A 25,629-nucleotide genomic window follows, 5' to 3' on the forward strand; every position below is an offset into this window, starting at 1 on the left:
TGTCGTAGTTCACGTAAGTTGTTGATGCTCTTGCTGTTGTGGGCGGCAGTAACGCTCGTCAGAAGCGTAAGTATACATAATATTATGTAGTACTGGTATAGTTTACATAAAGTATATCATAATGACGTTTATAAAAATTCATCAGCGATCACCATCTCTGTGAAACGAATGTTGTGCCCATCTATTAACCTGACATGCACACTATAAGTCTATATACATTAATAGTATTTATATTTTGATGGATCGTTTGTTTTAGGACTTTTCTCGTTTCCTTAGTAGAGTGTGCATGATTGTTCGATCAGAGAGGAGTATACCATAGTATTTAATATTCATAACCACCTCCCTGATGCGATCACCAGCATGCTAAACGCAACTGTTATGTGAATGTAAATCAAGAGATTTGGTATAACCTTTTGCAGAGTAAGCAGACGGTTCGGTAAAGAGTTTGATTATCATACTCAAGATACGTAAACTTTTGCCAAATGGGCTTTGGGCACTGCAGCCCCGCGCTATTTCCTGCCGCCAGTTTCAAATTTGGAGGATGGCTCGCAGACGGCAGACGTAACGAAGTACATAATGGCTGGGAGTTTGTTGTCGAGCCGCCGACAGTCGCGTGTGTGTTGCGTGTTGTTATCACTTATTCTCAGGTCAAGGCTTGCAGATATTAATGACTATAATTATCTATGCACTCCCACGTCAGTTCAAGCACAGTTTGCGAACTTTACATAACCCCTGTGCATGGATATCGCATGCTACTCAATTGACCACTAGGCTACTCAGTATATGACGGCATGTCAATTTGATTTGCCAATTCTATAAAATACATCGATTATCATGCAGTGAACAATCCCATACAAAGAAAAAAGAAATGGAAAGGAAACTAGTAGTGAACCGTTAGTGCAGGGCTACACAGAAAGATCTGTCCGAGTATCCGGAGGAGTCTTTTGTTTTTTGGACGTTATCGCTCTCTTCCAGAGACAATAAGGAGGGGATCCGTGAAGCCAGACGCAGTCTCCGCTGAACATATCCCCGACGACCAAATACAGACCGATCTTTTGGTCAAGTGCAGGGCATGCATTATTTGTTCTGTAATCACGAATCTCATATAGTAACAATGTATGCCATTACCAGCATCATAATGACCAATTGGAATTGTAAGGCCTATTGACTTCAAGCAACTCTATTCTTGTTTTTATAATGGTGTTTTGGGGGGTTATTAAAGTATTTTCATTGTCAGAAAATCCACCCCGCTATAAACCATAAGCTACTGCAAAGCGTAAAAGTATATTTTTGCGATTGTTGGGTAATACTTCTTCTTCTTCTTCTTCTTCTTCTTCTTCTTCTTCTTCTTCTTTTTTTTTTTTGGGGGGGGGGGGGGGAGGGAGTCTTTGTACAGTAAGCCAGTTCGTAATTGGGGGTAATTCTGCAGTGCACATTTCCCAAACGACTTTCTGTTTCTTAGTTGGTTAGGTCACCTGGCATTGCCAAGCGACAGGAGTGCCCGCCATATGGAATTCCTGTGTCCAAATGCTCACATGATGGTGATGATTGTGATGATGATGATGATGATGATGATGGTTAAAGCAAAAAAGAAAATGTAGAATACTGAAAATATAGGCTTCTAATGGTGTTACTGTATAATTATGATAATGATGATAACGTACAAGGATGTATGCCCTGATCTTAATACATTGTATGTAGATGAAAAATAACATGATGCAGTAATGGTTGCAGGTAAAATGAAATTTTCCAAATGGCTTGAAAGAGACTAGAGGCTTTAACAAAACAAGAAAAAAAGACGACGGAAACACCGAACACCAAAATCCCAAAATATCGCGATGTGTTTGCGTATAGGCAACACACCGGGCGGGGGCGGCGAAACCCTTTGCTTCAAGGGGAAACTCCGGGCTGGCCGCCCCGTCTGTGAAGGTCTGGCATTCTCGAATCCAGGTGCGTGCGCCGCTGCTTTGCTGTACTTATCACTCCGCAAGCGCGTAAACTGGCATGCAGTTTACAACTGTATACCATGGAGCTCTATGTGTATACAGTGTACTCGTGATACACTGTATACATGTGTGTACGATCGCGATCCTACGAACGCGAGCGTGACTGACCTCTAACGTAACGTGTTTGTAGTGGGTACACGAACTATTCCCTTACTGAGTATACGGTTGTATGCCAACTCGACAGCTATTATTGGTAAGTGAATATGATTTTATGATTGGAAATTGGATTCGTTGAGTAAAGTTAATGAGATTTCGTATGAAGTGCTTCCCGATTATGGTCTGTGTTTATTTTCGAGCGTGAAATCGCCTCGTGAACTAGACCTACCTAGTCACAATCTTGGATTCGGAGGCAGTAGCTGACAACGTGATTCTGTAGCCTATCCTTTGCTACACAAAAATAAACTTAAAAAGATGGTAGTGGTGAGTGGTTGTCTAAAACGCCCTGGTGCAGCCCAGCTAGAAAGCCTTATTTGGTTGAAGCTGAAGTTGAAAGTGCTGCATGCTGTAGTATCTTGGGCAGACAGTGTCAATAATAACAACGTCATGAATAACGTTGTGCCCGAAAATTGTTTCTGCCTTGCTTATTTTATGATGTTGTGTGAGTGTCATGATTAACGTGTAATCATGATAATTTACATCAATGACATGTTGATCTTGTCAGTCTTGAGAAAGACAGGCTCGGACTCAGAGTCTGACTGCGACTGAACCGGAGAATGACGGTGGTAAATGTGTCACTCTGACTATAAGACTCGATAATGTACATGTATTACCGTTTAAATTGTGGGTAACACTTCAAATTGTATATTAAATAGACACTGTCACTGCTGTGACTGGGTCTAGCGCAAGCTATTAACCTGCATGTACTCGAGTGTAAACATACCACTCCAGTTGTATAATGTAAGCAACATGCAGCAGTCACCATACTATTTTTTTTTTTTTTGGGGGGGGGGGGGGCTTGTTACTACTTCTATGTAGAACCTACATGTACAACTGTCAGTAGGCCCTATGTGTTATAGAACTTGGTATGCTTTCAGCCCACTATACGACTCACGACCTTACGACTATTAAACACAACAGACTGTGGATCCAAAATAAATCACAATACTTACCCTCAAAATAAACACACTTGTTTATTTCAGATCCAAAGTCTGTCAGTCGTATACAGTAGTCATGAGTCTTATAGGGTGCGGCAGGCTTTAATATATTATACAGGACACTACAGACCAGTATCACGAAAATAGGTAATAATATATTGCACTTGTCCTAATTCATAACTTTTGAACGGATTGTCTGATTTTCCTCAAACTCTCACCGATGTGTTCTGCTAATATTGCTGCATTCACTAAACCCGCATGTCTATGAAGGTGAACTTGTCCTTTAATCTTCTTATGTTTAGAGAAATACATGGTAATTATTGCATAAGAACTGCAGTGTTTGCATGTGCCATCTTTAAAGTTCATCTCAGTAATCAGCAGGTTTCTGCTCATGACACACTTTTATGAGGCCTCTTTAAACATTGGCAAACATTGAATTCCAAAACTGAAGTTTTAGGGGAGTTTTATGTTTGTTTGCTTGCTTGCTTGCCCTCAAAACCTCCAGAACAGCTTTTTTGGTAAGTAGTGTTTATGCCTTGGTCATTATGGTACTGTAGAGCATGCAGAATCTCCAAGAATGTGCAGGGTGTGAATGCAAAGAGTAATATGCCAGTTAATATACAACCATAAAGCCGGAATGCACCCAAAATGGGGAGAGTCACATTCTCTACCAGTGAGAGTTGAGGGTGTATTTCACATGGGCAAAAACAAACAAACAAACAAACAAACAAACAAACAAACTTGCTACAAACAAATATGGCATTACAGTAGACTGACAGAGTTTTAAAGGGACTGTACAGTACTGGTTGAGGTGGGGATTCATGTTTTGAACATTCCTAAGTGAGATAATGAAAAGCCTCTTTTGAAATATGAAAGAGCATGTAATTTTAAGAAGGATTCAATGTTCATTTGATGAAAATTGGTTTTCAAATGGCTGAGATATCCAAAAATGTGCTAATAATAAAAGGCGACATGCCACAACTTTATTAGGATCTCTTTGTTTCACCTTGTTTTTGGATATCTCGGCCATTTCAAAACCAATTTTCATCGAATAAACTTTTGATACCCCTTAGAACTGCATTCTTTGACATCTCATAGAGTGGTTTCTGAATATCTCGCAAAACGTTAAAAGCTAAATCCTCACCTCGACCAGAACTGTACACACCCTTTAAAGATGCAACACAGAATTGTGTGTTTTCACTGAGCTAGTTACCTACAGTAGTAGCTTCCCTCAAAAGTCAGTATCTTGAGATGGATTTTCTTTTGGGGGGTGGGGGCTGCTATCATATGAATGTCCAGTATATTCAACTTTCTCATTGATGTCCACTTAACTGTGTAGAGAGAATCATTGTTAAGAGATCATCTTGCTCAAGTACACAAATGTGTTTGTGTCAGCTCAGCTAGGACTTGAACCAGGGGCCCATTTTTTATTGAAAGTGTAGTGAGCAATCCATTAATCTAGACCACAGCACCTTGGCAGTCAGACAGCTGTTCTATACAATGTAGGTGTGATCACTTGAAGAAGTTAAAGACGCTTACCCTAATTGCATTTTCAAGCTGTTCACTGTGGTATCACCTTCATTGAAGAATTAACAAAAGAAATAAAATGTACCAAAGTTGCTATGATGTGCTGGCAGCTGTAAAAGTTATGAAATGAGTGTCTTTAATGCACAGTGCTGGTACACGTACAGTGTATATGTTGTGTAGGCTGAAAGCTATTGTATGTTTGATCTCGGAGTATCCAATTCTAAAATGCTATTTCAAGTCAATTCAATTCATGGTTTATTCAATCATCTTTGCAGCTGAGTGGCTGCATTGGGATTATTGTGTGTACATAGTAAAATGACATAAGAATAGTTTAACATAATTTCATCAATTAAAACACAACATATAAAACATAAAATAAACTATTCAAATTATACTTTGTTTTAAATATAAAATCTAATAAATTCATATTGCAAAATATCATCATACAGTTTTAAATAATATGAGTGTGTCACAAAATAAAAACTGAATAAACTCAGCAATCTGAACCAGATATGAGAACATAACAATGAACCAAGTTAAAAAAAAATGCTAATGTTACAATGTCAAACATCATAAAATATTCCTCATACAATGTATCCAATCACCTATTTAAAGGACAAGTCCACCTTCATATACATGTACATGTGGATTGAGTGAATGCAACAATATTAGTAGAACACATCAGTGAAAGTTTGAGGAAAATCCGACAATCCGTTCAGAAGTTATGAAGTATCTGTGCAACCACTGCTGGATTAGAAGACTACTATAGTGTATGATGTCACATGCGTACATTGATATAAGGAAACTAAAAAGAGAATTTCATAAAACTTTACTTTTTGAATAAAGTGCACATTTTTTCGACTTGTCACTGACGTATGTTAAGGGTAATATTACTCCCCCTGCCTTCTGAAAGGCAGAAGTTGCTTGTTCTTTTGTTATGCGAGAAAAGTGAAAATATGTTGAATTTTCTTTATACTTTCTTTATAACGTACACATGTGACATCACAAGCTATAGTAGTCTTCTCATCCAGCCGTGACTGAGCAGAAACTTAAAAAATTCATAACTTTTGAATGGATTGTCCGATTTTCCTCAAACTCTAATGGAATTGTTCTACTAATATTACCACATTCACTCAACCCACATGTCTATGAAGGTGAACTTGTCCTTTAAAAGTATAATTAGGTGTACATATGGTGTGCATAATTACAAAAGTTGTATGTTGCGAATGAGAGTGAAGGAGTTAACTGGCAGTCTCAGTCACTACATTTACAGGCAAGAGGGTCAAGGATGGACTGGACATTACTCAGTAACAGAGCTGCAGAGAGTGAATATTCTTCAGAGAACTAGACCTTGAAGGAGACTGAATAAAATGTGTGTGTATGCTATACCAATTGTCAAAGTCTCTGTTTGAATCTTCTTTATTGACAAGAATCAATAATTGAACCATAGTACGGGTTGTAATCTGCATTTGTCGCTTTGTAGAAAAGCTGTCTGTCATTTGTCTCAATAAAGTAATGAAATGTAAATATTCTTTTGTCTTTTTGTCATCATTTCTAATAAAGCTTTTCTTGTAACCACCACAACATCATGATCACTGTTTTGTTCACAGACTTTTTAACAAAGGCTTCCTCAAATGTCCTTGTAATTGTATTTCTTTCAATAGTCTCTCCCGATACTTTGATGGGTGTCAGTCCTTTTTCGGGATTTCTGTAAACACTTTCATCGTTACACTTCTCATCCCAGACATTCTTTATCATCACACTCCCCATATCTCCTGTTGAACACTTTCATAACAATACACTGTATTTTATTTGTAATGTCTTGTCTTGACTACTCTTGTAATTATGATTTCTTGTCATTTTTATTTTTGTTAAGTGCCACACCCTATGTCAGCTTCCATTCAGCAACAACAAAAATGCATTGATGAATTCAACAGCAAACATTCCTTTAAAATCAGACAGAAGATAAGAAAGTTTAAGAACTTTAGATTTTCAAATTTGTTCCTGAAACATCACATGTACATATTAAATGAGGCGGTGGTGTTCCTTTGCCTTGCAAGTCTTCCTTGGTCTATGACCAAATATTTCACTAAAATGTAGTTCAGAACCTATTCATTCCACAGAAATGAAATATTTCTGCAATTGCAAATTTCATACAAGGATTTTTCAGAAGGATGATGACAGGAGGGAAAAAAAAAAGTATATGACATCTAATCCCAAGAGAATGAGCACGGGCATTTCATCTTTCATGTCCTTTCTAAGATTATGCTCTGAGCAATGGAGGATGAGAAAGGAAGTAGTGAGGAAATATATCAGAGAAATTGCAAATTATGTCAATGTAGGTCTAGTAGGAAATCATACCAGCTTTCAATGGCACATTTACAACATCTGACAAATTTTGAGAGGAGAAAAAAAAATAAGGCAGGGAGAAGATATTGATCATTGAAAATCTAATAAGTATAAAGGAAAAAATGCCATTCGACAGTGATTTGCATGTCGAAGAGTTTTACACATTTGCTTGTGAACATATGTAAGTTATACAGTGGCTCAACTGTAATTCAAGAAAAAGCAGGCAAAAGATGAACAGAAAACAAGTTCGTTGGAGCCATGCAAAAATCTGACATGAAAATAAGTTATAAGATGTCAAAATCTCACTTCTTGTCATGGAACAGTCAAGTACAGGCACTATTATGTACATAAATTACATGAAATTATTTTTTGATTTGTGTTTTTTGTCTTCATAGTTCTTCCATGGCTTTCTACTTAGTGTAAAAACAGCAAATACAGCAACCCAGAAAGGGAAAATACATACACTTTAGAGCAAACTAAAGCAAATCCATCAACAAAAGTTTCATCCAAGTGAGACATTTATCATAAGAGTTAAAGTCATTGAATTTTCAGTATACTGTATGTCCCCCCCCAAAAAAAAAAACCAAAACAAAACAAAACAATACAAAACAAATAGAATGGGACCCTCCGTTGTGATAACTTTAAAAATAGTGAATCAATCCAAATACAATTTCAGGGTACGGAACTATAACTCATTGCCCACATCTTACAGAAAACCCCATTCGATTTGCTTCAGTGGTCAAAGAGAAATGAGGAAATTTCTAGAGCATGTCAGGAATCTCTTCCCTCCAAGTTCTGTCTATTGTGTTCACACACAAGAGCATCCAAGTGCTAAACTTGAAAGAATCAGACTCATGACATGCTTTACAACAATCCACATTTCTCTGTGACCACTTGACCAAATTGAATGGGGTTTTCTGCAAAATAGAGCCAAGATGTAAGACCCTGAAGTAGCATCATTTAGACAGTTAAATCATGTTTGGTGTTATCAATGCGAAAATCTGATTGAATTTTTTTTTTTTTTTTTTTTGGGGGGGGGGGGACATACTGTACAGTTAATGTGTAGTTCTGCATATTATTTTCACAAAATGGAAATGAAAATAGTGTACACATTTCTTAAAATCCTAATAGTAATGACATATTTCCTTTCTGTTTGTTTGTTTGTTTTTTAAGTAGCTTGAACATAGCATAGAGCTTTTACTTGACAATTTTCAGCACTGCTTATGCAGTATACTCCCTATTCATTGGCACATGCAAGTTATGTGTGAGCTGATCACCAGAACACTCAGTTAAAGAATTTATAGAAATTCTATGACACGATGGTCGGCTTTCATTCCAGTCATTCCCAACACTAAGCCTGGTTTGCAACTTTTAAGTACATTGTCAGTATAGCATCTTGAGATGATAGTCACCTGGAGGGTTCATAGGAGTGAGCCCACTGAAATTGTCCCCCAAAACTGTGATGATTGTTGATAATTTCTTTGTCTTAGAATTAATATCTTAAAATTGAATCATGATCACTGCAGCTTATGAAGCATGTCAAACTATTGCCATAATTGTTTTTGTATGTCTATACTTAATGAACCTTTCAGTTATTTTATATTATATTGTATTATCTTATAAGGTTTTTTTTTTTTTAACAAAGTGCAATTTCCACTTCAGGTGTAAGTGTCTTAGATCTATACAATGCACATCTTCTAGATTAGAAACAATTACATAAGCACTTTTCTGAGGGAGAAAGATTTGCAGTGACACCATGTGGTCCTGTTTACCTTTGGGAGCAGTGATTTTAGAATGTTCAAGATATCACATTTGATGCGTATGTGTAGGTCTGTTGTATCACAAAACATCCTACCATATAAAATGTTTGTAATAAAGCCTAAAATATAAGGAGATATCAGCATTTATTCATCATTCATCATTAAACCGTAATTGTAGACAGTTTAGTCTGGAAACATTTTCATTATACAGTAACTGTAATTATTGTTCACATTTTGTTTATTTAACAATACTTAACATCCATCATACGGATTCAAACTTTTACAGTGGTTGTTTCTATCCCTAACTCACATTTAAGAACTATTTTAAAGCACTGGTGCTAGGTTTTTGTTTCTTATGCAAATGGTAAATTATGCCTTTAACCAGATCGTTGTTTGGCAGAAGAGCCTAGAAGAGAATTGAAGAGGGAAGCGACATATGGGGGTTGTAAGGAGGGCAAAAAGTGAAGAGTGGGGGACAGTAATGGGCTAGAAGTTGAAGTTGCACTTTAGTGGAGACGGTAGAGAAAGGAACAGAGAGAGTGGTAAGGAAGAATAGAGTGAGAATCAAGTAAGATGTTCGGACATCGCTAGAAGGAGAAAGATGGAATGGAAGAGAAGAGGAAGAGGGAGGAGTTGAATGTTGGAATATCATGGAGATAGGAGAGAGAAGTGAAGATTCATGAAACCAGGAGAAGAACAAAGTCGGCAAACAATGTGGATTATGGAATGCGGAATCATGGAGAAAGGACGAATAATCCTGCAAAGGAAAGGTAAGTTGAGGAGAGATGAGACTATGTTGAGAGAAGGGAGAGAGGGGGGGGGGGAGAGAGAGAAAACAAAGAAAAGAAGAAGAAAAAGAAAAATTGAAATTCAAGAAGTAAAGGAGAGGGGGCTTGGGTGGATCCTGGAAATAAATGCTGCAGAGGAGAGAAAAAAAAAATGGAGAGGAAAATTGATGACAGTTAAATCCTGGAAAGGTTCCTGTGGGAGAAATGCAAAATGAGAGATTAAAATAAGGTTAAAGTATTGTCCTGAGGGGAGAAGGCAAGATAAATAACCTGTGAAGAAAACTGTAAATTAATACAAGTGGTCCTGAAAAGGACTGTTGGGTTGTATGGGAGGAAGAAATAAAATGAAAAAGAAGAAAAGAGAAGAGGACAGAAAAGAAAAGATAAGTAGCGTAGAAACAGACAAAAGTGTAGGAGAGATAGGAAAGAGAAGTGAAATACTGGTTAACTTCTCTCTCCTATCTCCATGATTTTCCAACATTCAACTCCTCCCTCTTCCTCTTCTCTTCTATTTCATCTTTCTCCTAACGATGTCCGAACATCTTACTTGATTCTCACTCTATTCTTCCTTACCACTCTCTCTGTTCCTTTCTCTACCTTCTCCACTAGTGCAACTTCAACTTCTAGCCCATTACTGTCCCCCACTCCTCACTTTTTGCCCTCCTTACAACCCCCATTATGTCGCTTCCCTCTTCAATTCTCCTCTTTCTAGGCTCTTCTGCCAAACAATGATCCACATGGTGTCACCGCAAATCTTTCTCCCTCATTTACTTCACCATGCAAACCTTCAAACAACACATAAGCACTTTTCTCTTTAAAGATAAAAGTGCTGAAAACTGAAAGCAAACAGCTTTTTAGATTGCAACTTGCCACTTATTTTATGCGATGCTTTCAATCAATTAATTTTAGTTTCACTGAAATATTGCCCTTTGGTCTGTCTATTGGCCTTTCTTCATCCGCTATACTATCCATGATGTGACGTCATGAATGTGACTGAGCATAATGTGATCGACCGCAGAGTCCTGTATTTCCCACACCCTCACCGATTGATGGTGATGGTAGAGTCTACGTGTGGAAATATGACTGCGCCATGGGCAGGCAACTTCCACGGACCGCCACTGCGACACACACAAAGCGATACTGAATATCGAATCGGGAGTGCTCAGTCGTCCGGCTAGGGCGTATGTACGTACGTCATAGGTGGGGATTGCTGTCAGTTCTGCGGCGTTCTCTGCTGCGTTTTCCTGGGTAGGCATTGTATGCTACCGTTGTGTAGCCTTTGTACGTGAAGTACGGGCGGGCTGCAATCGGGAGTAAGCGAGTGACGTGAATGCTAGTTGTGTTCACTGGTTGTGTGCGACATCTACGCGTGGTCTCCATATTGGGCTCGGCATGGGAATCTGTGGGTGACGCTTTCTCAATAGATTTTCCCCGTTTTTGGAATCATGCCGCAAACCTGTGTCGTTGGAGGTTGTACCAGGAATACTTGTTCACATCGCAATGTGACTTTCCTTCGATTTCCTTCAGACCATGGTTTGCGACGAGCGTGGATAAGATTCGTTCAGACAACGAGATCGGACTTCAAAATAACCAAGTGGTCTCGCATATGCTCCGCTCACTTCACGGAGAACAGCGTGGACACGTCCGTAAGCATGCAGCACCAATTCGGATTTCAATCTCGCTTCCGCCTCAAAGTCGGGGCTGTGCCTTCTGTGAAAGCACCAACGAATCCCAGCTACAAATACGACATGTCGAACTCTGTATCGGTTAAACCTGAATCGAGTTCTGAGTCAATGTGGACAAGCAGAACAAGCAAGAAGAAGAGCAAGCACGAGAAGAAAAAACTGAGCCAAAAGAAGGATTTGGGAACAAAGGTAAGTAGATTCGATCGGACACTGGCTCGGGTCTCGGCTCGAGCCTCTCGCAGCCGCTAGTTCTGCGTGCAAGTAAAATTGTGAAGACACCTCCATGTCCGTACTGCCGCAATGAATCCGACTTCATATAGGGCGTCGATGTACACCCTGTATCTAGACCGTTTTCTTGCCTGTAAAAGAAAATATGACGGCGATACACTAACACTCAAACGTGTAATTTTCTGAATTTGTCATCACCCGTAGAGTTCATGTGTCTGTAAGGAACATTCTGGGTATGTTTGGGAGTCGCAGCGCGGCCGGGTAGATAAAAAAATTTTCTCATTCGCTGGATATATGAACTGAGCTGAGCTCGTTCAATTCACTTCACATCTGCTTTCAGGCGCGGTCCGGTGCGGCGCAGTGCAAGGAGCACGTTTGTGTTGCAATAGGCGTTTGTGTCTTCGGAGTCAGAAGTAGGAAATGAATGGAAACTCCCCCAAAATTACACAAATCTCAAAAGGGATCAATTTTGGTTAAATTTTATCTACTTACACTCTCAAAGTGTTTAGTGATTTAACTTTTTTTTTTTTCATGAGTAGGCCTAGATCTAAATTTGAGTTGCTAAATTCATTTGTCTGTAGAAGTGGTGGTTCATTCAATTAGAATCCAATTTATGTAGGTACATATACAGTATACTGTATATACTGTATATTGTCTGTGTAACGTACTGTATGTGATTCTCCTTCGCATTAACATTGTTGCTAGCCTGTACTAAGCTGGCTGTATGTTACATGCAAATGAATGAAGTGATCGTGAATTGGGCACTGGTAGTGAAACAGATTTTACTCTGTTTTTTTTTTGTGTACAACCAAATAGAGCTGGCACTGCACGGGCACGACCTTGTCGACATGTTGCAGAAATGAAATAGCAGTGGTGATTAGCACCGCCTCTGTTTGAGTTTTTAAAGTCCAGTGTACATTACAATTTGGTTCCCCTATAATTCTATGCAGTAGGGAAAATTGTGGATATGGAACCTGCAAGTAGGGCTACAAGCAATGTATCTATACTACACGTACAATGTATGCTATGTGTGCTGATTTAATGGCAGGTCCTGTAAGTTATAAAACACTATACAGCTGTACATACATGTACATGTAGTTGTAAACCAGTTAGATTAAGAATTGTTCCAGTTCTCACTCTCAGTCACTCTAAATTTTTATTTCTGCATTTTCATTTTTTTTTTTTTTTTGGCACATGTAAAGTTGTGTCTACAGAAAGCCCTGTTGTGCACAGCTCTGTAATCACTGTACAATTGCTAAGAAGTAGCATTAAAGGACAAGTTCACCTTCACAAACATAAGGATTGAGAGAATGCAGCAATATTAGAATACATCAGTGAAAGTTTGAGGAAAATTAGACAATCGATGCAAAAGTTATTAATTTTTTAAATTTCTGTGTTGGAACTGCTGGATGAGGAGACTATTACAGCTTGTGATGTCATATTCGTACAACAGTATAAAGAAAATGTAAAGAAAATTCAACATATTTTCACTTTTTTCGCATTTTATAATAAAAGAGCACTTGACTTGCCTCTTTCTAAAGGCAGGGGGGATAATATTACCCATAACATACAGTATGTCAGTAACAATTCAAGGGAATTTGTACTTTTTTCAAAAGATGAAATTTTGTGAAATTCTCTTTATATTTTCCTTATATTGTTGTACTCATGTGACATCATATGCTGCAGTAGTCTTTTCATCCAGCGATGACTACGCAAAAACTTCAAAAATTCATAATTTTTGAACGGATCGTCTGATTTTCCTCAAACTTTCAATGATGTGTTCTACTAATATTGCTACATTCTCTCAATCCTTATGTTTATGAAGGTGAACTTGTCCCTTAAAGGTAGGGAATCCCATTTGCATGCCTTAAATGAAGAGTTGTATAAATACAGTGGTATGTTGAAGAGAGTATCATTTTAGAAACTCCCACAAAGTATTGAAAGTGGAAGGTAACATTTAGTACATTTTTATTGACCGTTAGATTTTGAATTGAATTTTTTTCGGGGCTCACCGTAAATTCCAGTACATTACTAGGCTACCTTTGCAGACCCATGCACTGCATGTGTGTCCATCATGTATATTTTGTGAAGAAAGTTCATCAAAACTTACAAACATTTCTATATACATTCTTGCCACACACTCTACTTGTTATTACATCAGCTCTTATACTTTTAGATTTGTGTTTATAGATAAAAGATACAGAAGACTGCAACAAAAATGCTTAAGTGTGGCTGACACACAGAACTACTGAGTAGTTGAGTTTTGTGCATTATTCAAATTGTAGATAACTGTTGACTTCCAAATTTCTCAGCAGTGGCCTAAACAACTCCCCTGAGGTTCATATTTAATGTTTTGCTGCATTTTGGGAGGTCTGTAAAAGGTATCCCCTACCTTTAGCAATCATTCATATTGTATGTATGTGTTCCAGTAACTAGTGAAGTTTTATTTCTTCACTCACAAAATTGTACAGTAGAGGGGATCCCTGTGGAATTGCCTCCCCCCCCCCCCCCCATATAAAAAAACAAATGTAAGCATGCTCTTCAGAATTCCGGTGGGTTTTGGATGAAGAATTAAATCGGTCATACAGTTGAACCTCTCTTATCCGGCCTCCCTTTATCCGGATCTCTCTATTATACGGACGCAATCTCGCTATGATTTTTTCTTTTTTTTATAATTACGGGAGGAAAGGGGGATTCCCAACTCCTTGAGAACTCCTACACAAACACACATGAATTACATATTACTTCCAACATTAACATACACCTCTATTTTGGGGTCTGTTACTGAGTGTAACAATGAAAAGGTTGCAGTATACACATTACTACATGTGGTACTACAATGGGCTACATCGTATGTATATGTACACTGTACATGTATAAAGCATTGAGTCTCCCGTATCCGGCCAAATCCCTTATCCGGATGAGCCCCGGTCCCGACTTGTCCGGATACGAGAGGTTCAACTGTACTTGGCATTTCCTTTCCATTTGTCTTTGTCTTTGTCTAAAATGTATGTGAGGCCCATGTAAATCCCATACGAAAGAGCTTCATTTTTTTACTTGTCACCTTTTTGCAAGTGAACAGTTGCGGAATACATGCAGCAGTTGGCTAGTCCCCTTTCAATCATACAGGAACATGTACCTGTACTTTGTGTCAGTTTTCTGTGGTTTTCCTTAACAAGGAAGCCTCATACAGTACAACAAATGTATTGCATACAATGTCATACATGTAGTCAACAGTATGCTCAATGAATTAGTCATAGTGTATCTGACTGACATGATATTTTTGTTTTACACCTAGGCCTATAGAACCTTGCAAGTTCTAAGTAACATTGGGATATAAATACAAATGTATTTTACATTTGATGCCATGTTACTTGCATATTTTCTTAACAAAAATTTACTTAAAGGGATCGTATAATTTTGGTTGAGACCTAATTTCAGGTTTCTATCATTTTTATGCCTCCGCCAACGAAGTGGCCGGAGGCATTATGTTTTCGGGTCGTCCGTACGTACGTACATTGTACGTCCGTCCGTCCGTCCGTACGTCCGTCCCGTTTTGTTTTTGTCGATATCTCAAGAACCGTGTGGTGGTTTTACATCAAACTTGGTATGAGGGTATATCCTGGGGGGATAATACTTTGTTTGGATTTTAGGGTCAAAGGTCAAAGGTCACAGGTTATTTTGTGAAAAAAAGGTTGAAAATTCATGTTTTTCTCCATATCTCGCAAATAGTTCAAGGTATCTTCATGGAACTTAGTATATACTGTATGCTTGTTCCAATGGGCAGTGATTATCTAGGGAAGTTGGGGGTCATGGTTCAAAGGTCAGGGGGTCAAAGGTCAAGGTCAACTCAAAATACCACTACTTATATTTATGCAATGCCTGAAGGTTGTTTTTTTTTTTTTTTAACTTGATGTATGCATGTATTACCCAATATATATTCTGTGGGAAGTTTCTTGCCAAAAGGTCAAAGGTCAAGTGAAAGTGCTGAATTGCACTTTTTCCTCCATATCTCAAAAGTAACTCAAGGTATCATCATGAAACTTACATATATGCATGTTCAACCTAACAGTGATTCTCTTTGGAACTGTGAGGTCAAAGGTCAAAGGCCAGGTTTAGATACTGCTATTTTCCCATTTGATACTGAAATTATACTTTTTCTCAATACCTTGAAAATTACTCAATGCATAAACTTATAAAAGGGTCAAAAGTCAAGTAAAAATCATCAGTTCCCCAAATACCTGCACTCTGACATTTTAATCATTCATCCAATTGAACCTACATGTAGATCTAGGAAAGTGAACATTCAGCACATTTGTGGCAAACCTGTCATTTTAATATTTTGCCAATTGTGTGAAACTGTCATCACACATTGTCAAGACATTGTACTATAGACCTATTAGGAGAACCATGCATTATGGCGGAGGCATATCAGTCGCCGTAGCAATATATCTAGTTTTCTTGGTGAGATAATGAGAAACCTCTTATCAAATATGAAAGAGCATGTAATTCCATGAGGAATTCAACGTTTATTTGATGAAAATTGGTTTTGAAATGGATAAGATACATGTATCCAAAAAAGAACGATTCTAATAAAGTGTGGGACCCATACTTTATTACGATCGCTTTGTTTTACTTTGTTTTTGGTTGTTTCAGTTATGTGAAACCCGATTTTCTTCAAATAAACTTTGAATTCCTCTTAAAATGGTATGCTCTGTACTATTTCATAAGTGTTTTCTTGGTATTTCGCAGAAAGTTAAAAGCCCAATTCTCATCTCCACCAATACTGTACCACCCCTTTAATTTTGTGTCTGTTTCGCATTCTTTCTACTTCCTGAGCAAAATGGATATCAGATTTCATATTTATTCCACAAATCCTGTGCTTTAATTTTAGACTTTCATGCAAATTATGCATGATAACTCAGAGGGTAAAATTAGTACATGTACATCATCATGCAACTTTGTGTACAGGCAGTATGTGCATACAATGTATACCTACAGTACAATGCAAGTACAACAATGTACATGTCAATAGCAAGTCAAGGGAATGTGAATGATTTTCATGAACTAAGTTTTTAGGAGATGTACAACCTTGTAAGTTTTGTGCTGTCTCATTATGCTATGAAGTGAGAATATGTGGAATTCTCTCAATATTTTCTTTATAAATATCATTGTGCCATTGCGACACCATGTACAAAGTATAGTTGCATTGTTGTAGTCTTCCCAACCAGCCACATTTGCACACAAAATTTGACCAAACCTGTAAGGAAAAAAAAAAATATATAGCTCTTGAACTGCTTGTCTATTCCTCAAATGGCATCAGTGTGCTTCACTAAATTTTCTGCGCTGACTGAATCCACATATATACGTCTGATTGAATTCTGTTTTGGTGATTCTGGGAAGTTTTCTGTGTTTTGTAAATTCAACGTATAGGTCAGAGAATTCTGTGTCCTTGAATCTATGTTGCCCCTCAATATTATGCATAATTTGTGTACTGTAGGGAGGGTAGAAATCAGTGATTTTATCATTGCTGTGTTTCATGCTTGCATTGGGATAATCTAAAACAAACCCTCATATGCTTTGATAATATCAGCATTAAATTATTCTTTACTTGGTGGTAGCGTTTGTCCAATTAACTTTGCTAGAAATTTCTCTGCTCTCAAACTTTCATGGTGCTACATTTGTATATTTAAGCATTTGCCCAATTGCCTGGGGCAAGTGAAAAGAAAAAGTCGGGCAAGTGTTTTGGAACAATAAGACAAATGCTTGCCCGACTTGGGCAAGCAAAAAATTTTGAAGCCACCTTTATTTCACTTGTTACCCCTCTTCCTCACCCACAAAGTCATCCATACAGGTCCAAAGATAACAGACGTGAAGTTACTAAATGCAATGCATTTTACACTGTAATTTCATTACAGCAACTCTCCAACACTTACTTGAAGAAGCCCCATTGCAATGTAATGTCAACACTCGATCAAACCATGTTTGTTACTCCAAAGTGTTTAAACGTGCGAATCAACATGTACTGTTTCTGCAAATGATTGTGTTTTATTAAGCCCTTGACTTGCAGTGTAACTGATTTTGAAGTGATTTTCTACATTTTCAAATATTTTGGACTGTTTTTTCGGGCAAGTGTTCTGCAACAATTTAAAAATCTGCTTGCCCGACCAGGCAAGTGGTAAAAGAAAAAGTTATGTAGCACCCTGACTTTAACTTTATGTTTTCATTCCCATAAAATGGCAGTCATCTCAGTAAAATTCACAAAAATAAATAATACCACAGAATGTGTAATGTATTCTGTTACTACTGTGAAAGTGGTAAGAGCACTAGATGAGACTGTGAAGTCTATTCCTACCCCACCAGGAAACACGCTAGAATGTTCCCCTAGACACCCTGAGCAAGCATTTTCCTATACCAGTCATGCTGAAAAGGCAAATGTCAACCTGAATTTGCCTTAGCAACAAACCCTGCTTGATCTAAGTGAAGCAGAGGAAAAAGCATTTGGCGTGAAAACAAATACAGGAAATAGCTCTCATGGCCTTTTAGATTACAGTGTATGTATTTTCTCTTGGTAAGAATGTCGATATTTTACATTCTACTCTTGAAACATGAAATAGCGAAAAGCTCTTCCACGAGTTCCACCCACTCTACTTGTACAAAAGTGAATGACTGAATTCATTTTGTACACAAGGAGATGAGATAGCTTCTTCCTGCCCTTTGAATAGGAATGTTGAAGAGTGGAGTTACAGTAGATGTATTTGTACATAAGCCGAGATATGGCATTTCCAGATGAGAAAATATACAGTAAGCAAGGAGGAAAACATAGATGTTCACAATAAGTAATGTCAAAAAAAGAAACATGAAATATTTAAGTAGACATTGGTCACAATCATGAAGTTGTGAGTCGTTAGTTACAGTTTGAACGTCAGGAGTGCTTACTTGTAGATCATCAGAATGAAATCAGTGAATATAATCAAAGTAGACATCTTATTTCCACAACTGTGATTTCATCTGCAGATGCTGTACATTGTATATCCCTTGGTGTTTTCGGCATGAATGTTCTTAATTTTGCAATTTCCTTCCCAACTCTGCTCTGAAGTCGACATGGGAATAGCATTTCACATGATGTTCAAGACAAAGACATACAAAGTTACTCTCTTTTTCCCCCAATATAATATAGAAAATATATTTTCAGTCTTTTGAACACAAAATCTAGGAGTAAAAGCTCTACTATACTGTACAGTAAGTGGCCCTGTGATCACGTGACCCAAGATGGGAGTCTGTTACGAATGTCAAAGCAGTCACATTTCCTTTTTTTCTTCTTCTTTTTTTCTGGTCAGGATATATACTGTACCTATATTTTCTTTACTACTCCTGTTCTTTAAAGGACAAGTTCACCTTGATATTGTATGTGTATTGAGTGAATACATCAAATTTATTAGAACATGTTAGTAACAGTTTGAGGAAAATCAGAACAATCCTTTCAAAAGTTAAAGAGTTTTTGGAAGTTTCGTTGCTGCTATTGCTGGATGAGAAGACTACTACACTTTATGATGTCACATGTGCAGAACTGTACAAAGAAAGTATACAGAGAATTCCACAAAGTTTTATTTCTTTAATTTTTTTTTTAAAGTACATATTCCCTCAACTTGTTACTGACATACATTTTGTACATTTCATGTTGATAATATTATCCCCTGCCTTTTGAAAGAGGCAAGTCAAGTGCTCTTTTATTATGTAAGAAAAGTGAAAATATGTTGATTTTTCTTCATATTTTCTGTTACCATTCTATGAATGTGACATCACAAAAACTGTACCAGTAGTCTTCATATCCAGCGATGGCAGCACTGAAACTTCAAAAATTCATAACTTTTGAACAGATTGTCTGATTTTCCTCAACCTTCCATTGTTATGTTCTAGATTTTATACTAATATTGCTGCATTCACTCAATCCACACATGCATGTACATTGTACATAATGGTGAACTTGTCCTTCAATTCTACTGTGCAGAAATTAAAGGGATTGTACAGTTTTGGTTGAGACCTTATTTCAGGTTTCTCAAATCTTTTGTGAGATAATGAGAAACCTCTTATGAAATATGAAAGAGCATGTGATTCTATGAGGAATTCAACATTTATTTGATGAAAATTGGTTTTGAAATGGCTAAGATATCCGAAAAAGAGCGATTCTAACAAGTGTAGGACCCACAATTTAGTACGATCGCTTTGTTTTACTTTGTTTTTGGATGTTTCGGTCATTCCAAACCCAATTTTCATCAAATAAACTTTGAATTCCTCTTAAAATGGTATGCTCTGTACAATATCATAAGTGTTTTCTTGGTATCTCACAAAAAGTTAAAAGCCAAATTCTCATCTCCACCAATACTGTACCATCCCTTTAATCCTTTTGGGATGAATCATAGGGTTGAGACAAGTTTTCATTCTTGGCTCTCTGCCAAGCTAATTGTAATATAAGTATTGCATTAAATGAATATTAAATGAATATGAATTATTCATTATATTCATGAGTCAGATCACAGTTGGTATGCTAATGAGGACGTGTCAACGCTGCGCTGGCAATGCAGGCAGCTACGGATGAGCGAGCCGCTGACATGCATACTTATGTGTATTCATTAGATGCGACGGCGTGGTGAGCAATGCGGTCGCTGATTGGCTGCTACCCTTTTTGGTAGGAGAATCAGCGAGAAACAACGCTCAAGTTAAGAAATTAATGTCAGGTTTCAAAAGGCCTCGCGGCTGCGCCGCTCGGTCTCGCATTCACCCGTTCTCTCGTTGTTGGTTTCTTTTTCAGCCACAAGGCCTTGCCAAAAGGCTATACGTAATATGGATTAACTACAAAAATTGTAATCCTATTGATCTACAAAGTTTTTGTGGTTTTCAATGGTTGTAGTAAGATGTGAGAGAGAGTTAAGGCCCGGTCACACTGCCCAAAAGTCGCATAAATGCATGAATGATGTAAGAAATTAGAGCCTTACGCGATACATGCGTGATTTGCGCATTTCATGAGTTTGTCTGATGTGGAACCTTCGTAGTTGTCCGCCGATGTACAGCGGATCGGCGCTTTACGCGATTCCAGGTTTTGAGCAGCTCACGTAAACGTTTACGCAGTATTGCGCTGTTTTACGTAATTTTATAGCAATATGTGTGGAATATCAGTGATCGTTCGTGAAAATGTTGCCACTATCACATTCATGCTTGAATCATACAATGAACATGATTCATACACAGTTCAATGGTGATAATGCGCAGATTATGCATGGTTTTCCGTGGACCTCGTCGTGCACAACCACGAATTCGCCCTATTAAGGGCCTTTGCGTGTCTATGCGCTGAAAGTGCATGGTTTGTTAGTAATTTTTGCATGATCTTTCCGTAGTTCTTGCGCAGTTCATCAGTGATTTTCATCGCATAAATCTGCAGAAATTCTCGACGGACAAGCATGCACAACCAAATTTCTTATGTGATTCATGCATTTACACCACTTTTGGGCAGTGTGACCAGGCCTTCAGTGTGCATGTATGTTTTGCAAACATGTACTGGTAACAATACACGTGGGATGTTGTTATGGAGCACAAAGTGATAGTGAAACAGTTAAGTGCTGATGTGTACAAGATGGCTTTTAATTCATTGAATACATGTATGTCATTTAATACTGTACAACTAAACTACAGTTGTATTAGAATAAACTGTGCTGTATAAAAATGTTGAGCATCTGCATACACTGTATGAAGAACTACAGTTACGTGGTAGTACATGTACTGATGTACAGTACATACAAATTGTACAGTGTACAATGTATAATATGTATGTCAAGCAGAATGATTATGGGTGTGCAGTAGCTATTCTGTTTAATTTTGTCTCTTGACTTCACAGTCACTAACCAGACTAAAATAACCGTAAAATTATCTGCATTTGATGAAGTAGATTACTGTGTGGCATTATGTTTCAGCAATTGCAGTACACATGTGATATGTGTGTGTATTTCAGAAAGCTAGCAAATGCAGGTCATGAAACGTTTCATCGTTGATACAGAGATTAACTAATGAAGCCCAATCATGTGTTTGTAATATAGTCACCCCCCTTTTTCTTGCTCTCGATCTCTCTTTAATCTGCCATTAGGGTGATGCAGTGACATTAGAGTGTATGATACAATCACAAACAATATCATTGATTAAATCTGCGCAGATGTTCATACATAAATTATAATCTGATTAGTTGTCATTGTAGCTGTGTCCTTCTCCCTGTATGTGATGTCTCGAAATTGTTTTAACTACAAGTGAAAATTTCACAGCAATTATTCTCATTTGGATTTCTCTTGTTGTCAGCCTAAACAGAGTCTCGGTCAAATTCAGTATGGTTATATGCTGTTAACTTGAATGGTTCTCTTATGACTTCATGAGATTATAGTCCTGTCTTCTTTCTCTTCCTCTCTTTATTTCTTCTCTTTCTTCCAATGATACAGAAGAGGAGTAGAACATCTGCCTTGGCGATGAAGAACAACAGCCTAAATTCCTCGACGTCAAAGCTGTCGTCGTCGCAGCGCAAGATGAACGGCTTCAGCACCACAGAAGACGACAGCCGGGACTCCGGTCACGGTCAGATCTGTTGCCTGGTGGACGATGGCCAGCGCTGCTCCCGGCCGGCGGGCAACGCCTGCTACAGCAAGCGCATCGCCAAGACAGTGCAGCAACGAAAATTGAAGCTTACCATTGACCACAGCGTGAGTGCTTAAGTGTGGAATACTTTTCCACATGTGTCAGAGTAATGTAATGTGGTGTGAGACTTGTGTTTCATAGTAAACCACTATGCTGAACCCTATGGTGATTATTCAACCGTAGATATTTTAGTTGCAAATTAATTGATAGATATAAGAATACAGTTGTATGTGATATACTGATACTTCTTGTGGTTGGGGGAGGGGAATAAGTCAAATATACCTTGTACGTGCAAGCAGTGTTGCTATGATAAGAATACTTTCAATGATTTGCCTAATGATTGCACTTAATTGTGATTATCAGTTTTGATATCCTGAACAAAAGTGTGCGCACGCACACACACACACACACACACACACACACGAGTGAAGATCCCAGGGATATTAGAACTCATTATGCCATCTTATTGTATCATTTTTCCGACACAAAGAGTGATCCATGTCCTTGTCCATACCATTAATTAATTCTTAACAGACAATCACATCATCTACAGTGCATGCTTGTGTATTATTATATGAATATGAAACTTCGGTATTATCCTCAAACATAGGTTCGACACATCTACATTTGCGACTACCACAAGTCGATAATTCAGAGTGTGCGGAGCACAAAGAAAAAGAAGCGAGGAAGTGACGAGGACGGTGGGATATCTCCAGACCATGACATGGATGTGCCCGAGGTAGGCTTGCACTCTTTGGTCGCCACACTCAGTGTCTTTCATCCAGTCTCCATCTTGGGTTATCTCTGTTGTTGTTGTTGTTAGAGTTTTTTGGCGTTTGTCAGTCAAACATGACTATTTAAGCTGATGACTGTTATTGCATTAGCATAGATCAGTGCAGTAGAGTCTGGATGACTGCTAAATTAGACGCCATGTTGTTACTCGGCGTATTACGCGTTAGAGGGTTAGCGTGTATGGTCAGACGTACATCAGCTTGCTGATGTAAGTTTTTCATTGCACATGGCTGTCTTGCATCTCCTCCATAGAATGTTTAGATGTACTCCCAGTTCCTCTAAAATTCCTCGCTATTATTTCATACAGAATCAAGTGAGTTGGGAAACACAATGCCTGATTTCAAATGAAGAAGTGAAGTTTGGCAAGCAGAGGCTGATGTTGCACTCGATATGATCCATGGATTGTAGAATTTCAAGAGTTCAAATTTATATCTGCCCATAGCAATGTACTGTCTTATATCCTGAAAAATTCTCATGACTGAGCTCTCATGTATGGGAAAAAAGAAATATTATTCAAATGCTAGTAAAATAGTTGGCAGATTGTATTAGTTTGATTGAAATAATAATATGAGAATTAAAGCCACATTTGACAAAAAATGATTATTACTACTGCTGTTTGTCTCTTTAAGGTTGATCTCTTCCACCTGCAAGTCAACACTCTGCGGAGGTATAAGCGTCACTTTAAGATCCAGACCAAACCAGGATTGAACAAGGCCCAGCTTGCTGATGTAAGTTTCTTTCCGTTCACATAACTGCCTTGCATGGCCTATGGTGATCCCCTAGGTCATTTAGCTGTCACAGTGCATTAGTGAATTTAGGTTTCAGATGAAAATCATGACTTTCCGTCTTTATCTTGCTTCATTTGGTTTTGCTCCTTGAAATGTGTTTTTGCAAACCTGCATTTAAATAAAATTATCCTTACAAATTTCTCCTGGAATATGAATAGTGTAGCTTTTTCTTTTCTTTTTTTTCTTTTTGCCCAACTACAATGGAGGTGGATGTAATAAACATAAAGGGCTTTCCATCCATTGACCGTCATGAATGCTTGCTTTCATGCAAGGCTGTCTTGTGACAAATAAATAGCTGACCGTTATTCCAGTTGTGATCAAACAGCAATCAGAGATGCACTGTGGTTTCTTCTAGTTACCGTTATGTTGCTGTTCTAGGTCACTTTCAAAGGTCACATGTTAAGGTTGTCTTGTAAGACTTTTTGTGTGACCAATAACTATGCAGCCATTGCTTGAACTGTAACCAAACTGTAGTCACATGTAGATGCACAGGAGGGCTGTTGATATGGTGCTGTTCTTATGTAGTCTCATGTAAAGGTCAAAGGTCATCTGAGGTAGAATGGTTTGATTTACCCACCAGACTCTCTTAGCAAATAATTTTGCAACAACTACTACAACCTGTACCAAACTTTGGTCAAAGATCTGCCATCACTGTTCATTTTAAAACTTCTTCTCATACCCGCCCTCAGCTTGGATGAATATGATTTGCTTCTTGTTGTCAATATATCTAATGTACCACTGGTGGTAGTATCACTTTAAATATGAGACATTTGTCTGTGTTACAGTAGAGTGAAGTGTACATATCACATTGTCTTAAGTGGATGAGATGCTATCTGGCAATAACATTGTTTGTGACGTCTCTTCATCTTTGTCGTCTTCAGATGGTAGCGCGACACTTTCGGACTATTCCCGTCAGAGAAAAGGACGCCCTCACATACTTCATCTACATGGTGAAGAACAACAAGAGCCGCTTTGACCAGAAGCACGATCACAGCTAAGGCTGGATTCTCCCTGTCCACGTGTGGCGCGATAGCAATGCAAAAAGTCTTTTTCTCATCCTTCAAGATGACTTTCGCCGACATTGTTTGTTATGGACATGGATGCGGAGAGACTGAAGCCATAGAAATTTGTGACTTGGGCCAACAACCAGAAACACTCATTGCGATGCTGGGGTGATGTTATTTTGCTGCTGGTTTTTGAGGGAAAACGGACCTTTACCCTGAAACTGGATTGCACTGAAACGAAATGGCAGGAACATTAGGATGCCAATATGGACCATTGACAATTGTCTTCATCATACGTGTAATACTGTTAAACCAGAAGCATTTATGGCATGAAACTTTTGCAAATTGGAGCAGACAGCCATTTTTCACGGCATGAAACTTTCACAAATTACCATTGGCATCCAATGCATTGAGTAGACAAACCACTTTAGCCTGCATTTTACGTCTCTGAATCTTGGCTCCTTGCAATATGCATGAAAGTTTTATGCTTGGGAAAATTTCTGGTTTTACAGTAAATTAAAGAGTAGAGTTTGTGAATTTATGTAGACTGAAGGGACAGGGAATGCCAAAATATCTTCAGTTCATTGTAAACAATGTAAAGCAAAATTATGTAATGAATGAGATTCTGACATTTTTCATTAGCAGAGTGAAAATGGCTGTAACAGTAAACGTATTGTCGTGTGGATATAGGTAGTTCTGGTTTGTAGTGTGTTCACACTATTACAGTTTATTTCGATCAAAAATGAAGAAGTGAGAAGGAACTTGCCTCCAGATTCATAGCACATTTGAAATGGAGGCATATCAGGGTGAAATGCAAATGGGATAACTTTTGACAACATTTCAGAGAGCTTGATGTTTTCTGTTGCATTTTGGAGGTTTTTTTTTTTTTTTTTTTTTTTTTTTTTTTAATGCAGTCCTGTCCAATGTGAGATCG

The 25,629-nt window shown here is 38.0% G+C and overlaps 1 protein-coding gene across 2 annotated transcripts; it reads left to right on the forward strand.

Annotated features, from left to right (window-relative positions):
- Positions 1 to 2,142: 2,142 nt before the first annotated feature.
- LOC140234786 (histone deacetylase complex subunit SAP30L-like) lies at positions 2,143 to 25,565 on the forward strand. Of its 2 annotated transcripts, none has more exons than XM_072314823.1 (5): positions 2,143 to 2,199; positions 21,919 to 22,176; positions 22,722 to 22,850; positions 23,533 to 23,631; positions 24,573 to 25,565. In XM_072314823.1, the coding sequence occupies exons 1-5, from the start codon at positions 2,176 to 2,178 to the stop codon at positions 24,687 to 24,689; spliced, it is 627 nt and encodes a 208-aa protein (XP_072170924.1). In that variant the 5' UTR covers positions 2,143 to 2,175; the 3' UTR covers positions 24,690 to 25,565. The 2 variants fall into 2 exon arrangements, with proteins under 2 accessions (XP_072170924.1, XP_072170923.1); XM_072314822.1 differs by lacking the exon at positions 2,143 to 2,199 and adding an exon at positions 10,907 to 11,398.
- The last annotated feature ends 64 nt before the right edge of the window (positions 25,566 to 25,629 follow it).

Source organism: Diadema setosum, chromosome 11 (genome assembly GCF_964275005.1).
Source record: "Diadema setosum chromosome 11, eeDiaSeto1, whole genome shotgun sequence".
NCBI classification, from domain to species: Eukaryota; Metazoa; Echinodermata; class Echinoidea; order Diadematoida; family Diadematidae; genus Diadema; species Diadema setosum.

Bases quoted from the DNA above. Each gene is read 5' to 3' on its own strand.
- LOC140234786 (XM_072314822.1), top strand. From the start codon at position 10,970: ATGCCGCAAACCTGTGTCGTTGGAGGTTGTACCAGGAATACTTGTTCA. The intron at 22,177-22,721 runs GTGAGTGCTTAA...CCTCAAACATAG, and splicing joins AGCTTACCATTGACCACAGC to GTTCGACACATCTACATTTG. The intron at 22,851-23,532 runs GTAGGCTTGCAC...TGTCTCTTTAAG, and splicing joins ATGACATGGATGTGCCCGAG to GTTGATCTCTTCCACCTGCA.